General features: G+C 47.4%; 1 protein-coding gene across 1 annotated transcript in view; it reads right to left on the reverse strand.

Annotated features, from left to right (window-relative positions):
* Positions 1 to 18,408, reverse strand: part of TENT2 (terminal nucleotidyltransferase 2) — a 121,470-nt gene extending 103,062 nt beyond the window's left edge. The window contains exons 1-2 of the mRNA XM_082268484.1: positions 18,034 to 18,408; positions 12,706 to 12,831 (exon numbers count right to left, since the gene is read on the reverse strand). Of these exons, the coding sequence (XP_082124610.1) occupies positions 12,706 to 12,831; positions 18,034 to 18,143 (236 nt within the window). The 5' untranslated portion in view covers positions 18,144 to 18,408. The remainder of the gene's footprint in view (positions 1 to 12,705; positions 12,832 to 18,033) is intronic.
* Between the last annotated feature and the right edge of the window lie 2,195 nt (positions 18,409 to 20,603).

A 20,603-nucleotide genomic window follows, 5' to 3' on the forward strand; every position in this document is an offset into this window, starting at 1 on the left:
GGTTCACACTTATGCGAGTGCGGGGTTCGCATGTAATGTCGGAGCGCACTGCTCCCTCATTACATGCGATCGGCTGTGCGGTGCGAGTTTAGCCATATACACTTTGTATGGCTAAATTCGCACCGCACCCAACACGCACAGGACCCTTTTTTGCAGCCGCATCAGGATCGGATCGCACAGCGGTTCACACTTGTGCGATCCGATCCTGTGCGAACTGCAAGATCGCACTGCGATATGCGATCAAACTGGGGGTGTCGTTAAGATTACATTGACACCCCCAGCGTATTGCATATGGCAGTGTGAACTGCCGGGGGTGCGTGTGCGATGCGGGAACAGGCTGTGAATTCGCAGCCTTCCCGCATCGCATAAGTGTGAACCGGACCTAAATTTTTATTATTGTAACACAAAAATAAACAATTTTTTTTTACTTGCTGAGAAAAATCCATAACACATATTCAATTTCTGTACAAGGAAAGAGGTTTTGTTTTAAAGCAATTCTGAATCAACAACCAGGCATAACAGCCCCATGGAGACATGGCTCTGCTGCACACGCATACTCCAAGGACACAAGTCATTCAGTGGTTACAGATGAGACCCTTTCCATGTAACTAGGCGTTTACCAAGAAGGTAGAAAAAATACCTACTATGTACCTTAAGGGGTAAACCACAAGATACAGATTTTCCCCAGGGCATTTTTCTACTTCAAGAAGTTTAAATAAGCTTCTTTCCCATTGTTTTAATGACTGATTTGCAAACTATCAATACTTACTTAAAGCGGTAGTATACTCCGCTTTTTAACTTTTACCTACAGGTAAACCTATAATAAGACTTACCTGTAGGCAAAATTAATATCTCCTAAACCTGCACGGTTTAGGAGATATTCAACGTGCATGCAGCCGCTGAGACTAGCGGACCTTCAGAGCTCCTTGCTGGAAAGAGAACTCCCGCGTGCATGCACAGGAATGACGTCATCGCGGCTCCGGCCACTCACAGCGCCAGAGCCGCCAATCCCGGAAGAGACACAGAGGGAAGATGTCAGCTGCCTCAGTGGTGTCCGGGCGACCGTGTCAGGGCTTCGTTCTAAGGTAAGTATTTCATAATACTAGCATGCATACTAGCTCATTATGCCTTTGTCCTGCAGGGTTTTTTCTTGTTTTTTGGAGGATACAACCGCTTTAATAGCAATGCGAAGTGGACAGGGATGAACGCCATTTTTCTTTTTATTTAGAAAAGTTTGATGCAGGGGTGTCCAATGTTTTAGCCTTCCTGGGCCACATTGTAAGAGGAGGAATTTTCTTGGGCCACGCATAAAATGCACTAACAATAAAGCTGGGTACACACAATCTGAATAAATTGGCCGGTTCAGCAGGAACCAGCTGACATTCTGTACAGCTGCCTGAGAGAAGCTGGTCTCACGATCAGCTTCTGTTGCATGGTCTTGCTGGAAAACCAGCATCCGATCAGCGCTGGCAGCGCTGATTGGTGTGTTCTGGTGGAGGGGAGTCCCTCTATCAGAACACGATAGTACAGCGGGTGAGATCACAGCACTAACACACTTTTGTTAGTATAGCTATCTGTCAGTTTTTTTTCATTCAGCCCAATGGGCTGAAAATTACTGAGTGTGTGTACCCATCTTAAGGATAGCTAATGAGCAGAAAAAAAAAAAAAAAAAAAAAAAAGTCAGACAGAGCACAAGTTACCTTTGCTAGATTCCTATCCTTCACATCCTGACTTTCTCTCTGCACTCCTCTGAGGCACATACTGCCCATCATGAACCTTTTTCAGCATTGCCTGTTCTGGAACTGGCACACTTTTGCTCGTTTTGTTGAAAGCATGCTTTATCCAAAATGTATTCTACTACATATTTTTGGTAAAATAAAACTCCCAATAAGCGTACACTAATTTGTTTGGTATAGCATTTACAAACTATGGGATAGATATTGGATTTTTTTTTTTATACTAGTAATGGCAGTGATCAGCGGCTTATAGCGGGACTGTAATAGCGCCACGAGCAATCTGACACAAACTTACACTAAGTGAGAACTGACCGACATCACCAGTTAGACTAATACTGTAATCAGTGCTAATAATATACACTGTCACTGTACTAATGACACTGATTATATATATATATATATATATATATATATATATATATATATATATATATATATATATATATATATATATATATATATACACACACACACACACACACACACATATTTATATATTATCTAGCTATCTACACACACACACACACACACACACACACACAGTACAGGCCAAAAGTTTGGACACCTTCTCATTCAAAGAGTTTTCTTTATTTTCATGACTATGAAAATTATAGAGTCACACTTCAAGGAGGTAGTCACCTGAAATGGTCTTCCAACAGTCTTGAAGGAGTTCCCAGAGATGCTTAGCACTTGTTGGCCCTTTTGCCTTCACTCTGCGGTCCACCTCACCCCAAACCATCTCGATTGGGTTCAGGTCCGGTGACTGTGGAGGCCAGGTCATCTGGCGCAGCACCCCATTACTCTCCTTCTTGGTCGAATAGCCCTTACATAGCCTGGAGGTGTGTTTGGGGTCATTGTCCTGTTGAAAAATAAATGATGGTCCAACTAAACGCAAACCGGATGGAATAGCATGCCACTGCAAGATGCTGTGGTAGCCATGCTGGTTCAGTATGCCTTCAAATTTTGAATAAATCCCCAACAGTGTCACCAGCAAAGCACCCACCCACCATCACACCTCCTCCTCCATGCTTCACGGTGGGAACCAGGCATGTAGAGTCCATCCATTCACCTTTTCTGTGTCACACAAAGACACAGTGGTTGGAACCAAAGATCTCAAATTTGGACTCATCAGACCAAAGCACAGATTTCCACTGGTCTAATGTCCATTCCTTGTGTTCTTTAGCCCAAACAAGTCTCTTCTGCTTGTTGCCTTTCTTTAGCAGTGTTTTCCTAGCAGATATTCTACCATGAAGGCCTGATTCACACAGTCTCCTCTTAACAGTTGTTCTAGAGATGTCTGCTGCTAGAACTCCGTGTGCCATTGACCTGGTCTCTAATCTGAGCTGATGTTAACCTGCGATTTCTGAGGCTGGTGACTCGGATGAACTTATCCTCCGCAGCAGAGGTGACTCTTGGTCTTCCTTTCCTGGGGCGGTCCACATGTGAGCCAGTTTCTTTGTAGCGCTTGATGGTTTTTGTGACTGCACTTGGGGACACTTTCAAAGTTTTCCCAATTTTTCGGACTGACTTTCATTTCTTTAAGTAATGATGGCCACTTGTTTTCCTGTACTTAGAATTTATATTATGGCAAGAAAAATGCAGCTAACAGTCTATTCAGTAGGACTATCAGCTGTGTATCCACCTGACTTCTGCACAAAACAACTGATGGTCCCAACCCCATTTATAAGGCAAGAAATCACACTTATTAAACCTGACAGGGCACACCTGTGAAGTGAAAACCATTTCAGGCGACTACCTCATGAAGTGTGACTACAATTTTCATAGTCATGAAAATAAAGAAAAAACTCTTTGAATGAGAAGGTGTGTCCAAACTTTTGGTCTGTACTAATATATATTATATACACACACACACACACACATATATTTTATTTATTATATATATATATATATATATATATATATATATATATATATATATATATATAATCACACACACAGTATCTCACAAAAGAGTTCACCCCTCACATTTTAGTAAACATTTTATTATACCTTTTCATGTGACAACACTGAAGAAATGACACTTTGCTACAATGTAAAGTAGTGAGTGTACAGCTTGTATAACAGTGTAAATTTGCTTTACCCTCAAAATAACATTAATGTATAAACGCTGGCAACAAATGTGAGTACACCCCTTAAGTGAAAATGTCCAAATTGGGCCAATTAGCAGTTTTCTCTCCCCGGTATCATGTGACTCAGTGTTACAAGGTCTCAGGTGTGAATGGGGAGTGGGTGTGTTAGATTTGGTGTTATTGCTCTCACTCTCTCATACTGGTCATTGGAAGTTCAACATGGCCCCTTAATGGCAAAGAACTCTGAGAATCTGAAAAAAAAAAGAAGAATTGTTGCTTCACATAAAGAAGACCTAGGCTATAGGAAGATTGCCAAGACCCTGAAACTGAGCAGCAGCACGGTGGCCAAGACCATACAGCGGTTTAACAAGACAGCGTAGGAATCACCGATTCAGACAAATTTCTATCCTTCAGCACCAGGCTTTCAACAGCCAAGCCGTTAAAGCCAGCAACTGTAGACCAGGATGGAAGATCGGCCCTTGGGACAGCAGACTTTCCCTGAGGGGGAAGTCTCAAAGGAGAATCAGCAATCGGCCGCACTAGATCGGCGTACCAAGACCGGCGAGGCCAGTCTGGAGCCACTACAATGTGTCTGTGGCGTCGGCCAGAGGATCCCGAGACTGTGCCACAAACCTCTGTACCTTCCTTGAAAGGTGTACAGGCTACTCTCAGAGCCGCCAAGCCACCTCTAGAGATTCTTATCCCATTTCAACAGAATCTCTTTTCCAGAGCTCACGTGTGGAACTGTGCAAACGGAACCAACTAAAAAAAAAAAAAAAAAAAAAAAAAAAAAAAAAAAAAAAAAAGGTAGACACCATCAGGCCCAGCACCCGCATACAAGCCCAGAGGGATGACCGTCTGCTGAACAACAGAAGCTGAATTGCCTCCTGCAATGTCTGGAATTTTTCCAGAGGAAGAAACACTCTTGCTGGGGCAGAGTCCAGAGTCAGACCCAAATAGTCAAGTTTTGTGGACGGAACCGGAGCAGACTTCTGAAGGTTCAGAATCCAACCGAACTACCTCAGAGTTCACCGAGTAATCTCCATGTTGTCCATCAGAGCAGTCAGAGGCTCCGCTCGCAGAAGAATATCGTCCAGGTACCCCAATACCGCAATCACCTGCTAACGCAACAATGCTAGCAACAGGGCCAACACTTTTGTGAAGACCCAAGGAGCGGAGGCGAGACCAAAAGGGTAACACCACAAACTGATAATGCTCCTCGCCTACGGCAAAGTGGAGGAAGCATTGGTGACCAGCACATATTGGAATGTGAAGGTAGGCGTCCTTGATGTCGATAGAAACAAGAAAATCCCCCTGATGTAGGGACACCACTACTGTGCGAATGGACTCTATTCAGAACGTCAAAGTAGTTTAGCGCCTTGAGGTCCAGAATTGGACATACCTTCCCTTGAAGTAAAGTCTTGCACTGCCCCAAAGAGACCCCGTAAGCGATCTGGGTACAAGTGCAGGTTGGAAGGTAAGAACCTTTCCTGAGAATAAGACCGAAACTGAATCTTGTAGGCGGGACCGAATTACATTGTGGACCCACTTGCCCTGTACCAGGGAGGTCCACGGATCTGGAAACTAGCAAAGACCTTCCCCCACCCCAGATACGGGTGAGGGCGTCCCTTCATGCAGCGGAAGCCTTGTCCGCAGGTCTGGAAGAGCCCGCTCTTGGATTGCCAGACCAGGTCCTCTTGGAACCTCCGATGGAGGACCTGAAAAGCTTGGCTCTTGTCTTGAGACCCTGAGGGACAAAAAGGCCTCTTATGAGCCAAAAAAGAATGGCCCACGGCTATGACCGGGCTCCTTGACCTTGGTAGCTTGCAGAAGAAAAAGTACTCGTCCTCCCTGTGAGACCCTTAATGATGTAATCTAAGGAAGCTCCAAACAGGCGAACCCCTACAAGGGGGAGATCAGATAAGGTCTTCTTAGAAGTTTGGTCCACAGACCAGCATTTCAGCCAGATAATATGCCGAAGGACAGACAGCCTAGAATCAAAGGAGCAGCATCCAAAAGAGGCATCACAGATAAGTAGCCCCTGGACCAACTGATCCAGCAGCTCCACAAAGGTGGGGGGTTGGGGGGGGCGGGGGGGAGTGGTTTCCCCTCCAGGTCCCAGCGTAAAAGTTTAGCCCACACGGTCAGAAATTGTGACACTAGGGCAATAGTAAATACCGGCTTAAGTGCCGAACCAATAGTAGTAAACATATGGCGGGCCAGAGCCTCCACCCTCCTATCAGCCCGGATCTTTAAAGACCGGGGACTCATCAACCAGAATTAAGGTAGCTTTATTTAAGCTGGAAACCAGCGAGTCCACTACCGGTGGGACTGTCCACTTTTTAAGCAGGGAATCCTCATAAGGATCTTAGGGGCCACAAGAGTGCGTTTTGGACAACCCCACTGTTTTGTGACAATGTTGTCAAAGTAAGCGAAAAAGGGGAAAACCTTTGCCGCTTTGAACCGGCGCCTCCAATGCAGCATCCGCCGCATACTTAATTTTAAGAGTTTCACACACTAACACAATCAGTGCATCCACCAGCGCCTTTTTATGCGTGCTAGAGGAGCAGAAGAATCATCCTCACTATCTGAGCACTCCAGGTGCGTGGACGCAGACCCAGTAGGGTGACTCGTGTCCGTGGCGGCCGAAACAGATTCAGGATCTGATGGACAGATGAGGCGGGGGGGGGGCGCTATACAATAAGCTCACCCGGAAAAAAAAAAAACAATCGGGGGGGAGGGCCGCGGACTGTGTTAAAGTAAAGGGGACGCTAACCAAGGGCCCACGATTGGACCACCTACTGGACCCCGCAAAAAAACAAGGGGGGGGGGAAATCTCCCTCAGAGCCCTGCAATAGAGGCCAGCATAATAGGAAATGGTCCCCTTAAAAAGGGGGCCGCCCACCATGACGTGGATGCGCAGACAGGGTACCCTGATGATCCTGCAGCGCTAAAAAGGGGACAGGGGGCCCTACACAGTAATGGTGGTGTGGCTGCCGTATAAAAAAAAAAAAAAAAACACGCCCCCCACAGCGCCACCCCTTCCAAGGGAGGCGCCAAACTGGCCGCATGGCCTAGTAACATTTTTGTGGAGGCCCAGCCTCAAGTGCACGGATCCCAGCCAGGCAGATGCCCAAAAGAAAGAGCGGGGGCTTCAGCTAACCTCACTGGGCCGCCCCCCACTGGTGGCACCTGACTCGGCCGCAAGCCGCAGCCTAAATTGTTGAAGACGCCGAGTCGCGAGCCCCAGTGGAGCCGACCACCCAGGGGCAGTGGAGGGGAGGGTGGATGCCCAAACGAAGGGTAGTGGCTTCAGCCACCCTCACTGGGGCCGCCCCACATAGCTCCTAACCAGTTGGCCGCAGCCTAAATTTTTGGGAGGATCCAGCCCCTTGAGGCGTGGACCCGCGGATGCTAAACCATCTGCACCCCCAGCCCCCAACAACCGCAGCAGGGAACCCAGAGGACATCCCTGCCCTAGTCCCCAACCCTCAGGGTGGCGAGGAACCTTGCTTAACCCCCTGTTGCGCACCAGGTAAAACCTGGCCAGCAGCAACCCCAACAAGCCCTACCTTAGGAGACCATGGCAAAAGCCAGGTCATAACCTCACCAGGGGAGGGGTGGGGGGCCAGAAAACACACACAGTGAACACCACAATTTTAGAGGGGCTCAGGGGGAAGGAGGCGGACCCGAGGGTCCTATCCTCCAAGGGAGGGGCCCATGTCCACCCCAAAACCTTCCAGGGGAAGAGGGGGGACAGCTACTTACCATACCAGGAACAGGGTTGGCACAGCTTTTGACAGACAACCACTCCATTGGAATGGGGGGGGCTGACAGCCAGGAGGAATGCTGCGACTCAGGCCGAGGCTAGGTCGTATGCGCCCTCGCAAGACATTTAACCCACGGCCAACCTAGCGCAGAGCTGAGGCCTGCGTGCGCTTGCAGACTGGGGGGACCCTCTGGATCTAGATTTTTCAGTTCGTCGCCCAGTCCGGCAGTTGATTGTAGATGTTCACAGGAACAAAACAAAAGATAGGAAAAAGTTCTATTAAAAAAGGAAAAAATTGCCAGGACCAGAGATCCCAGCAAGGAACTTTACTCCAGACTAGGCAGAAAAAAGTGCCTCTACCTGAGAGTGCGAGTATACCCCCTGGGACTGCCCCATAGGTGCAGTCAAGCTTTTTCCTGTCTAGTGTCCTAATCCTGTAGGGGGCAGTATAACCCAATGGACAAGAAGATAAGGAGCTGTGTCTGTCAATGAGCGAAAGTGAAATGTACTTTTTGATCATTTTCTAATTTTACGAGACACACACACACGCACAACCCTAAAAAGTTTAGCATACAGAGTTGTAGCTCATAGCGAAAGGCAGCGGAACGCAAAGCATTCATTTTAAAAACATTTTTAAAAAGGACCCGCAGTGCAGAAGGCAAACGATACCAATACCACAGCATGATAAACGAGGAATGCAAAATTCAAAATAACGTATGAAAGCACCAATGTAGTATTAAGTTTTCACACTGGATCCAGAAAGCCATCCAGAGCTAGCATAAGAGCTCATTATAACCATAACAAGTGCATGTTAGTGTTTTTAAACACCGAAGCATGCTGCGTTCAGTAGACCAAGCACTTTAAGTTTGCGGTCAACATACCTCAAAAGCAGAAAAAAAAGTTGGCCCTGAACTGCTTTTTAAAGAGGAAGTAAACCCTCTGGGAAAAAACACGGGTAGCCGTTCCTTCAGAGCGCATGCGCCGATGACGTCATCGGCTGCATTCACTGTAAATATCTCCTAAATGGTGCAAGTTTAGGAGATATTTACAGCACCTATAGGCAAGCCTTAATATAGGCCTACCTATAGGTAAAAGTATTTTAAGTGGCTTTAAAACCACTTTAATACTCACATCTGTACATTGAGCTCCACTATAGTGCACTGTATATTGGTACAATTAGGAATGATTTGCACAGCACAACAATGCAACAAATACAGTGCATTACCTTGTATTGAAGTAATGTACAAAAAAAAAAAAAAAAACGCATGTGATAAACTGTGGTCTGAACTAGCAAAAAGGTCTTGCATAGGCCATGGATGCTGAGGAACAATGCATCACTAACAGGGACTGAATGTACACCTGAACAAGTTTATTTTCTAAGGTGCATTATATTCGCTAAACAGCACTGTCACAAGTTATACATATTGTTCTCTTTATAAATGTAGCCACAGCTTGAATATATTCAGTATCTCACAAAAGTGAGTACACCCTCACATTTTTGTAAATATTTTATTATACCTTTTCATGTGACAACACTGAAAAAAGGACACGTTGCTACAATGTAAAGTAGTGAGTGTACAGCTTGTATAAAAGCGTAAATTTGCTGTCCCCTCAAAATAACTCAACACACAGCCATTAATGTCTAAACCGCTGGCAACAAAAGTGAGTACACCCCTAAGTGAAAATGTCCAAATTGGGCCCATTTAGCCATTTTCCCTCCCCGGTGTCATGGAACTCATTAGTGTTACAAGGTCTCAGGTGTGAATGGGGGAGCAGGTGTGCTAAATTTGGGGTTATCACTCTCATACTGGTCACTAGAAAATTCAACATGGCACTTCATGGCAAATAACTCTCTGAGGATCTGAAAAAAAATAATTGTTGCTCTACATAAAGATGGCCTAGGCTATAAGAAGATTGCCAAGACCCTGAAATAGAGCTGCAGCACGGTGGCCAAGACCATATAGTGGTTTAACAAGACAGGTTCCAGAACAGGCCTCGCCATGGTTAACCAAAGAAGTTGAGTGCACGTGCTCAGTGTCATATCCAGAGGTGATCTTTGTGAAATAGACGTATAAGTGCTGTCAGCATTGCTGCAGAGGTTGAAAGGGGGGGGGTTCAGCCTGTCAGGGCCCAGACCATATGCCGCACACTGCATCAAATTGGTCTGCATGGCTGTCGGCCCAGAAGGAAGCCTCTTCTAAAGATAATGCACAAGAAAGCCCACAGTTTGTTGAAGACAAGCAGACTAAGGACAATGATTACTGAAACCATGTCCTGTGGTCTGATGAGACCAAGATAAACCTATTTGCTTCAGATGTGTCAAGTGTGTGTGGCGGCAAGCAAGTGAGGAGTACAAAGGCAAATGTGTCTTGCCTACAGTCAAGCATGGTGGTGAAAGTGTCATGGTTTGGGGCTGCATGAGTGCTGCCGCCACTGGGGAGCATCTGTGGTGCATCCTCAAATGGAAGGTGGAGAAGTGCAAGGTCTCTAACATCCACCAGCTCTGTGATGTCATCATGGAGGAGTGGAAGAGGACTCCAGTGGCAATCTGTGAAGCTCTGGTGAACTCAACGCCCAACAGGGTTAAGGCAGTGCTGGAAAATAATGGTGGCCACACAAAATATTGACACTTTGGGCCCAGTTTGGACATTTTGACTTAGGGGTGTACTCACTTTTGTTGCCAGTGGTTTTGACATTAATGGCTGTGTGTTGAATTATTTTGAGAGGACAACAAATTTACACCGTTATACAAGTTTTACACTCGCTACTTTACATTGTAGCAAAGTGTCATTTCTTCAGTGTGTGGTCACATGAAAAGATATAAAATATTTACAAAAATGTTAGGGCTGTACTCACTTTTGTGAGATACTGTAAGTCTGCTCACTGTGAAAGCAGTGGTTCCTCTGAAGAGACCCAATGTGCCCCTTGCTAAATCCAGCCAGAGATGGTTTGAATTTCTGCCGGTTCAGCAGGGGCTGACCAAGATTCGATCCATTTATGGGCATGCAGATTGTACCCAAGTCAATCAACTTGAATCCAACCAGCATGTCAGATTTCTAGCATGCGATTATTGACAGTGGCTAGAGTGTTTTGTGTCAGAGGTTGCTCCCCACGCATCCCCCCCCCCACCCTACCAGGAGAACACGATAGCTCTGCAGGAGGAATTCCCCCATCATCACGACTGAGGTTGCAGGAAAGAAAATGTCATTATCTATGGCCTGCCTAAGACCTATAGCTTTGAAAAATAGTTCTTTGTTTATTGGATGGCACTAACTCAGACTCAGGGGACATGTTAGACCTCTGTGGAGAGGTCACTGCTTCCACAGAGAGCAAGGGTCCTTCACTGAAAAAAAGGACAGGCTTTGAGATTCAAATTTATTTTTAAAGACTGAACATATACTATATACTTGTGTATTTCCCCCATCAATATACACTGCTCAAAAAATTTAAAGGAACACTTTGAAAACACATAAGATCTCAATGGGGAAAAATATAATGCTGCATATCTTTACTGATATGGACTGGGTAACATGTTAGGATCGAAAAGATGCCACATAGATTAATGGAAATGAAAATGATCAAACTACAGAGGGCTGAATTCAAAGTGAAGAAATGATGCAGCAGGCTAGTCCATTTTGCTGAAATTTCATTGCAGCAAATCAAAATGGTACTCAGTAGTTTTTATGGCCCCCACATGCTTGTATACATGCCTGACAATGTCGGGGCATGCTCTTAATGAGACGATGGATGGTGTCCTGGGGTATTTCCTCCCAGATCTGGACCAGGGCATCACTGAGCTTCTGAACAGACTGAGGTCCAACCCGGCGGTGTTAGATGGACCGAAACAATGTCCCAGAGGTGTTCTATTGGATTTAGGTCAGGCGAGCGTAGGGGCCATTCAATGGTATCAATTCCTTCATCCTCTAGGAATTGGCTGCATACTCTCATCACATTAGGCCGGGCATTGTCATGCACCAGCATAGGGTCTGAAAATGGGTCCAAGGATTTCATCCCGATACCTAATCACAGTTAGGGTGCCATAGTCTAGCCTGTAGAGATCTGTGCGTCCCTCCATGGATATGCCTCCCCTAGATCATCACTGACCGACCACCAAACCGGTCATTCTGAATGATGTTACCAGCAGCATAATGTTATACACGGCTTCTCCAGACCCTTTCACATCGGTCACATGTGCTCGGTGTGAGCCTGCACTCATCTGTGAAAAGCACAGGGTGCCAGTGGCAGACCTGCCAATTCTGGTGTTCAATGGCAAATGCGAATCGAACTCCACAGTACCAGGCAATGAGCAAGGGGCCCACTAGAGGACGTCGGGCCCTCAGGCCACCCTCATGAAGTCTGCTTCTGATTGTTTGGTCAGAGACATTCACACCAGTGGCCTGCTGGAGGTCATTTTGTAGGGCTCTGGCAGTGCTCATACTGTTCCTCCTTGCACAAAAGGAGCATAATGCAGGTCCTGCTGATGGGTTAGGGACTTTATACGGCCCTGTCCAGCTCTTCTAGAGTAAATGCCTGTTTTCTGGAAAGTCCTCAATGCTCTTGAGCCTGTGCTGGGAGACACAGCAAACCTTCTGGCATTGGCACGTATTGAAGTGCCATCCTGGAGCAGTTGGATTGCCTATAAAACCTCTATAGGGTCCAGGTATCGCCTCATGTTGCCAGTAGTGCAACTGACCCTAAACAAATGCAAAATTAGTGAAAAACAGTCAGAAAAGATGAGTAGGGAAAAAACAAATGTTAAGGCCTCCACCTGTAAAACCATTCCTGTTTTAGAGGTAGTCTCATTGTTGCCCATCTAGTGCACCTGTTCATTTCATTAACACCAAAGCAGATGAAACTGATTAACAACCCCCTCTGCTACTTAACTGACAAGATCAATATCTTAGGAGTTTACCTGACTTGATGCTGTAGTTTGATTAAAAGGTGTTCCTTTAATTTTTTTTTTTTTTGAGCAGTATATATTCACATACTGCAAACACATTCATCTTCACAGGTGTAAATCAACTTACAAGTTTTCCCAAATACAATATGTTTCAAAGATTAAAGAGATTTTAATTAGAGACACCCCAAAATATATTACACAATGACTCACTTCCTGTTTTGGAATGGAGAAGAGGAACTTGGGCTGACTAAAGGGCTGGGATTTCCATATGACCACGGTGGTGAGGACACTGGAGGCATAGGCAGAGCATTTCCACTCATCAGCATTCTAGAAAGACTAAAATATTGGCATGTTAATACATATTTAGGAAACAAAAAAGTGTCAAATAAAAATCTGAAACTTTCAAAACCCCATAGAAAAAGAGAAAAATCTTCTGAAAACCAATATCTGGCCTACTCAGGCCCGGTTCACACTGGTGCGACATGCGCTCAAACTTTGAGAGACACGTCGCATGACAAGTTGCACCCAATGCAGTGCAATGGAACAGTTCTAATAGGAGCAACTTGAGTCGCTCCGACTTAGAAAAAGGCTCCTGTACTACATTTGGTCCGACTTCAGCACGACTTGCATTAACTTCTGGTAAAGAAGTAGTATGCAAGTTGTGCCAAAGTCGTGCTGGGATGTCGCGGCAGTGTGAACCGGGCCTCAAACCATTGCTCGTGAATGTAGAGCTGCTTAGCTCTTTAAATCTAATTAACAATGAATAAAGATAAGATTGAGTCAGTTAGCTGTTCTCAATGCTCTAAAGAAATATAAAGCCAGGATTTTACAGACTGACTGCATTAAAACATTCCTAAATAGCAAGACAAATACAAAAATGTAATATATTACAGCTTACTAATTATTAACTACTTGACCTCGGGAAGATTTGCCCCCCTTCATGACCGGGCCATTTTTTGCTATACGGCACTTTAACTGAAAATTGCGCGGTCATGCAACGATGTACATAAAAAAAAAATGACGTAATTTCTTTCCACAAATCAAGCTTTCTTTTGGTGGGGTTTTACCACTACAACTCTCTACCACTCCTACTAATGTTTATTTTTTAAACTATAAACAGAAAAAAAACACAATTTAAAAAATTTGAAAATAATTTTTTACTTCCCACACATAAAAAAGAAGTTTGAAAAATCTAAATTTCTTCATAAATTTAGGCCAATATGTATTCTGCTACATATTTTTGGTAAAAAGGAAATCCCAACAAGCATACATTGATTGGTTTGCGCAAAAGTTATAGTATCTACAAACCATGGGATATATACTGGAATTTTTTTTTTTTTTTTTATATACTAGTAATGGCGGTGATCAGCGACTTAAAGCGGGATTGCAATATTGCGGCTAACAATCTGACACTGTGGGAACAAGTGACACTAATACAGTGCTCAGTGCTAAAAATATGCAGTTACTGGGCTAATGACACATCTAAGGCGATCAAAGGGTTAAATGCGTGCATCACCAGGGTTTTCGTGTGTACCATCTGGTGCTTTTACTAAGGAAAGTGCTGGACTTTATTCCCTGCTTTGCAGGGAAACAATTCCAGCACATCCTGGCGTTCTATTTAAATTGTGACAGCAAGTGCAAGGAGAAGGTCCCCGGCCCTCTTTGACAAACAGGGATTGGCGAGAGGCTTCAGGAGCAGGAAAATGTTACCTGTTCTACCATCCCCCCTTTCTCCATGACCCCCTCTCTCCAATGACTCGCTCGCTCATACTCCCTCTCAGACTCCCTCGCTCCAATGACTCTCTCTCTCAGACTCCCTCGCTCCAATGACTCTCTCGCTCAGACTCCCTCGCTCCAATGACTCTCTCGCTCAGACTCCCTCGCTCCAATGACTCTCTCGCTCAGACTCCCTCGCTCCAATGACTCTCTCGCTCAGACTCCCTCGCTCCAATGACTCTCTCGCTCAGACTCCCTCGCTCCAATGACTCTCTCGCTCAGACTCCCTCGCTCCAATGACTCTCTCGCTCAGACTCCCTCGCTCCAATGACTCTCTCGCTCAGACTCCCTCGCTCCAATGACTCTCTCTCACAGACTCCCTCGCTCCAATGACTCTCTCTCACAGATTACCTCGCTCCAATGACTCTCTCGCTCAGACTCCCTCGCTCCAATGACTCTCTCGCTCAGACTCCCTCGCTCCAATGACTCTATCGCTCAGACTCCCTCGCTCCAATGACTCTCTCTCTCAGACTCCCTCGCTCCAATGACTCTCTCGCTCAGACTCCCTCGCTCCAATGACTCTCTCGCTCAGACTCCCTCGCTCCAATGACTCTCTCGCTCAGACTCCCTCGCTCCAATGACTCTCTCGCTCAGACTCCCTCGCTCCAATGACTCTCTCGCTCAGACTCCCTCGCTCCAATGACTCTCTCGCTCAGACTCCCTCGCTCCAATGACTCTCGCTCAGACTCCCTCGCTCCAATGACTCTCTCGCTCAGACTCCCTCGCTCCAATGACTCTCTCGCTCAGACTCCCTCGCTCCAATGACTCTCTCGCTCAGACTCCCTCGCTCCAATGACTCTCTCTCACAGACTCCCTCGCTCCAATGACTCTCTCTCACAGATTACCTCGCTCCAATGACTCTCTCGCTCAGACTCCCTCGCTCCAATGACTCTCTCGCTCAGACTCCCTCGCTCCAATGACTCTCTCGCTCAGACTCCCTCGCTCCAATGACTCTCTCGCTCAGACTCCCTCGCTCCAATGACTCTCTCGCTCAGACTCCCTCGCTCCAATGACTCTCTCGCTCAGACTCCCTCGCTCCAATGACTCTCTCGCTCAGACTCCCTCGCTCCAATGACTCTCTCGCTCAGACTCCCTCGCTCCAATGACTCTCTCGCTCAGACTCCCTCGCTCCAATGACTCTCTCGCTCAGACTCCCTCGCTCCAATGACTCTCTCTCACAGACTCCCTCGCTCCAATGACTCTCTCTCACAGATTACCTCGCTCCAATGACTCTCTCGCTCAGACTCCCTCGCTCCAATGACTCTCTCGCTCAGACTCCCTCGCTCCAATGACTCTATCGCTCAGACTCCCTCGCTCCAATGACTCTCTCTCTCAGACTCCCTCGCTCCAATGACTCTCTCGCTCAGACTCCCTCGCTCCAATGACTCTCTCGCTCAGACTCCCTCGCTCCAATGACTCTCTCGCTCAGACTCCCTCGCTCCAATGACTCTCTCGCTCAGACTCCCTCGCTCCAATGACTCTCTCGCTCAGACTCCCTCGCTCCAATGACTCTCGCTCAGACTCCCTCGCTCCAATGACTCTCTCGCTCAGACTCCCTCGCTCCAATGACTCTCTCGCTCAGACTCCCTCGCTCCAATGACTCTCTCGCTCAGACTCCCTCGCTCCAATGACTCTCTCTCACAGACTCCCTCGCTCCAATGACTCTCTCTCACAGATTACCTCGCTCCAATGACTCTCTCGCTCAGACTCCCTCGCTCCAATGACTCTCTCGCTCAGACTCCCTCGCTCCAATGACTCTCTCGCTCAGACTCCCTCGCTCCAATGACTCTCTCTCTCAGACTCCCTCGCTCCAATGACTCTCTCGCTCAGACTCCCTCGCTCCAATGACTCTCTCGCTCAGACTCCCTCGCTCCAATGACTCTCTCGCTCAGACTCCCTCGCTCCAATGACTCTCTCGCTCAGACTCCCTCGCTCCAATGACTCTCTCGCTCAGACTCCCTCGCTCCAATGACTCTCGCTCAGACTCCCTCGCTCCAATGACTCTCTCGCTCAGACTCCCTCGCTCCAATGACTCTCTCGCTCAGACTCCCTCGCTCCAATGACTCTCTCGCTCAGACTCCCTCGCTCCAATGACTCTCTCTCACAGACTCCCTCGCTCCAATGACTCTCTCTCACAGATTACCTCGCTCCAATGACTCTCTCGCTCAGACTCCCTCGCTCCAATGACTCTCTCGCTCCAATGACTCTCTCGCTCAGACTCCCTCGCTCCAATGACTCTCTCGCTCAGACTCCCTCGCTCCAATGACTCTCTCGCTCAGACTCCCTCGCTCCAATGACTCTCTCGCTCAGACTCCCTCGCTCCAATGACTCTCTCGCTCAGACTCCCTCGCTCCAATGACTCTCTCGCTCAGACTCCCTCGCTCCAATGACTCTCTCGCTCAGACTCCCTCGCTCCAATGACTCTCTCGCTCAGACTCCCTCGCTCCAATGACTCTCTCGCTCAGACTCCCTCGCTCCAATGACTCTCTCGCTCAGACTCCCTCGCTCCAATGACTCTCTCGCTCAGACTCCCTCGCTCCAATGACTCTCTCGCTCAGACTCCCTCGCTCCATTGACTCTCTCGCTCAGACTCCCTCGCTCCAATGACTCTCTCTCAGACTCCCTCGCTCCAATGACTCTCTCTCAGACTCCCTCGCTCCAATGACTCTCTCTCAGACACCCTCGCTCCATTGACTCTCTCTCAGACACCCTCGCTCCATTGACTCTCGCTCAGACACCCTCGCTCCATTGACTCTCGCTCAGACTCCCTCGCTCCAATGACTCTCTCTCAGACTCCCTCGCTCCAATGACTCTCTCTCAGACTCCCTCGCTCCAATGACTCTCTCTCAGACTCCCTCGCTCCAATGATTCTCTCTCAGACTCCCTCGCTCCATTGACTCTCTCTCAGACACCCTCGCTCCATTGACTCTCGCTCAGACTCCCTCGCTCCATTGATGCTCTCTCAGACTCCCTCGCTCCAATGACTCTCTCTCAGACACCCTCGCTCCATTGACTCTCTCTCAGACACCCTCGCTCCATTGACTCTCGCTCAGACACCCTCGCTCCATTGACTCTCGCTCAGACTCCCTCGCTCCAATGACTCTCTCTCAGACTCCCTCGCTCCAATGACTCTCTCTCAGACACCCTCGCTCCATTGACTCTCGCTCAGACTCCCTCGCTCCATTGATGCTCTCTCAGACTCCCTCGCTCCAATGACTCTCGCTCAGACTCTCTCGCTCCAATGACTCTCGCTCAGACTCCCTCGCTCCAATGACTCTCTCGCTCAGACTCCCTCGCTCCATTGACTCTCGCTCAGACTCCCTCGCTCCATTGGCTCCAATGACTCTCGCTCAGACTCTCTCGCTCCAATGACTCTCTCGCTCAGACTCCCTCGCTCCATTGGCTCCAATGACTCTCGCTCAGACTCCCTCACTCCGATGACTCTCTCCCCTTAGTAATTATTTTAACATGATATGGAAAGAGGAGTGGGCCAGCAGGTATAGAACACTTCCCCCAATCCAAGTGACTTCCTGCAGAATCCGGGTTCTTCAGCAGATTGCCATTGATTGGATCCCAGAACAGATGACAAAGTGCAATATTAATCCTAATTCTGCCATAGCCCCCTCACCCCCCATCCCCTGTATGTACCTAGCAGGCTTCCATACATACAACCATGTCTATTATCCTCTGCACCTCTTCTATAATAATTCCTTCTACTCAGCAGCTAGAGCCCCCATTACATTATACAGACCCCGCACTCACTTGTGGTGCAGCAGGCGCTCGGTGCTCAGTGTCTCCCCGCTGTGGTGCTGCTGATGGGGATGAGAGGGGTGCAGAGGAGTGCGGCTCAGGCTGGGGGAGTGCGGGAACATCCTCCTCCGCCTCCTGGCTCGGACCGCACATTAGCCTGGAGGTGCCAGGCCGCAGCCGGCCGCTCGCCTGATGGGTCAGTCCGAGGAGGAAGGAGGCGAGGGGGGAGAAACGTCTGACAGGAAGTCGGAGGCTCCGGAGGAAATGGCGGACAGCAGCTGGTAGGAAGACCCGGAGGAGGGAGGGGGGGCGGCGACAATACAGTGTCACGGGGAAGCCAGGGAGGAACAGGACGACATCAGAAGCAACAAGTATCACATGGCTAGAGGTGACCAATCAGGAGACAGAAGTATGAAACTCCTCCCCCGAGCGATCACCGAGCTTCCCGTTCTGTATGGGTGTGAGATGACAGTGTGCCTGGTGACGGGGGTCACAGCGCCCCCTGGCGGGTAGATGTGTGTAGTGACAAGAGGAGGACAACCCGAGAACTGCACTCAGGAGTAGGCGCTGTCAGTAAACACATGAACATTTCACTTCCCTTTAGCAATATTTCCACCTTGTCTAGCACAGCTCCTGTAACTGCAGACATAGAAGATTTACCCTACTTTATGACCAGGCCACTTTTTACGATATGCGTTGCTTTAACTGACAATTGCGCGGTCATGCAACGCTGTACCCAAATGTAATTTTCTTTCCCCACAAATAGAGCTTTCTATTGCTGGTATTTGATTACCACTGTGCTTTTTTTTTTTTTTAACGCTATAAACAAAATCGAAGACGAACATATTTTTTACTTTCTGCTTTAAAACATTTCTAATTAAAAAATTGAAAAAAGCAAACTTCTTCATAAATTTAGGCCAATATGTTTTCTGCCACATATTTTTGGTAAAAAAAATTCTAATAAGCGTACATTGATTGGTTTAGCTATAGCCTCTACAAACAATGGGACATATACTGGAATTTTTATTCATTCATTTTTTTGGTATACTAGTAATGGCAGAAATCAGCGAGAGGGATTGCAATATTGTGGCAGACAATCGGACACTAAGGGGTTTATTTACTATAGCACCTAGTTGGCAAATGGGTTAACAAATGGTCACAAGCTACTAAAATCCATAGAAAACGACTAAATCTAGTCGGAAAAGGTCATCGCTATAGCACGCGATGAATACATAGTCGCAAAATCAAGTTCACTGTAGGTCACATAAATCAGTGCCCGTCTAAATCAGTAGTCGTGGTAGAAGCAGGTGAATTGAACACGGAAATAATGTTTAGAGCTTAAAGCGGAGTTCCACCCTATTTTACAACTTTGCAGTTTTCGTTAGCTTAAAACAACCTGAAAAAGAATTGGATAATTATTTATTTTTTTTGTTTCACTTACCTTATTTTTTCTGAAAATTAACTTACCTCAGGGGCGTAACTACAGGGGTTGCAGGGGTTGCAATCGCTACCGGGCCCCATGCTCCAGGGGGCCCGGTAGCAAACCAGTGGGTGAACTTCTAGGATCTCAAAGGTCACACTTGCGACCGGGCCCTGGCATTTCACCACTGTGGGGAGGCCCCAAGATTGCAGGAAGGGGGCCCACTGCAGAACTTGTGAAAGGATCCTGATGCGGGACCATAATAAAAGGCCATGCAATGAGATTAAAGAGCCCCAGGATTAGTGGGAAGAGCCCCGGGCTTGAAGGGAAGGGCCCCGGCCAGGGGTCTGGGGGGCCCTTCATGGTTTCTTGCATCGGGGCCCTGAAGGTTCTAGTTACGCCTCTGACTTACCTTCCTTCCTCTTCCTCCCTCTGCGGCCGCGGCCCCCGACATCACTTCCTCCTTTGCATTGACTCCTGGGAGATGAGCGTCATTAATCCCAGGAGTCAATGCGCCTGCACCGGTGTCACTCGTCACTTCCGGTGCAGGCGCGTCATTCCCTACAGGATTATGTGCATGTGCAGAAACAGCTGTGGGATGGCACGCTTGCCCCGGAAGTGACGAGCAGGGCATTCTGGGACTCCGACATCCAAGAAGAGGGACACGATGAGGGACGCGATGAAGGACGCTACAGCTTCAGCTGCCCACAACGCAGATGGCAGCGCTGGACAAGAAATTATCAACGTAAGTTTTTCTTCTTACAGGTAAGCTAAACAGGGGACAGTTCAGAGGCTATCATTGCTTAAATGCACTAGCCCTGACTGTCCTAGGGGTATTTTTGGTTAAAAAATGTATTTTAGGCTGGAACTCCGCTTTAATCTCATAGATTAAATGGTTACCAAACATGTGGTATATTGTTTGGAGATGATCTGCTTTTATATTTCTTAAAATATTGTTCTGAAAGCAGAAATATGCTTGAAAGTCTGAGAAGAGATAAATTCACCCTGATTTTAGAACTCTGTACTGACACAACTGAGCATGCCCAGACTAGAAAACCTACTCTCATTTCGCTTTAGCCCCGTGCTATTGTGAATTCCGAAATGTGTGGATGCCAAACAAGCATTATTTGTAAAAGCTAGCAAACTATGTACTGTCTATACT

Source organism: Pelophylax lessonae (genome assembly GCF_965119305.1).
Source record: "Pelophylax lessonae genome assembly, chromosome: 1".
Lineage (NCBI taxonomy): Eukaryota > Metazoa > Chordata > Amphibia > Anura > Ranidae > Pelophylax > Pelophylax lessonae.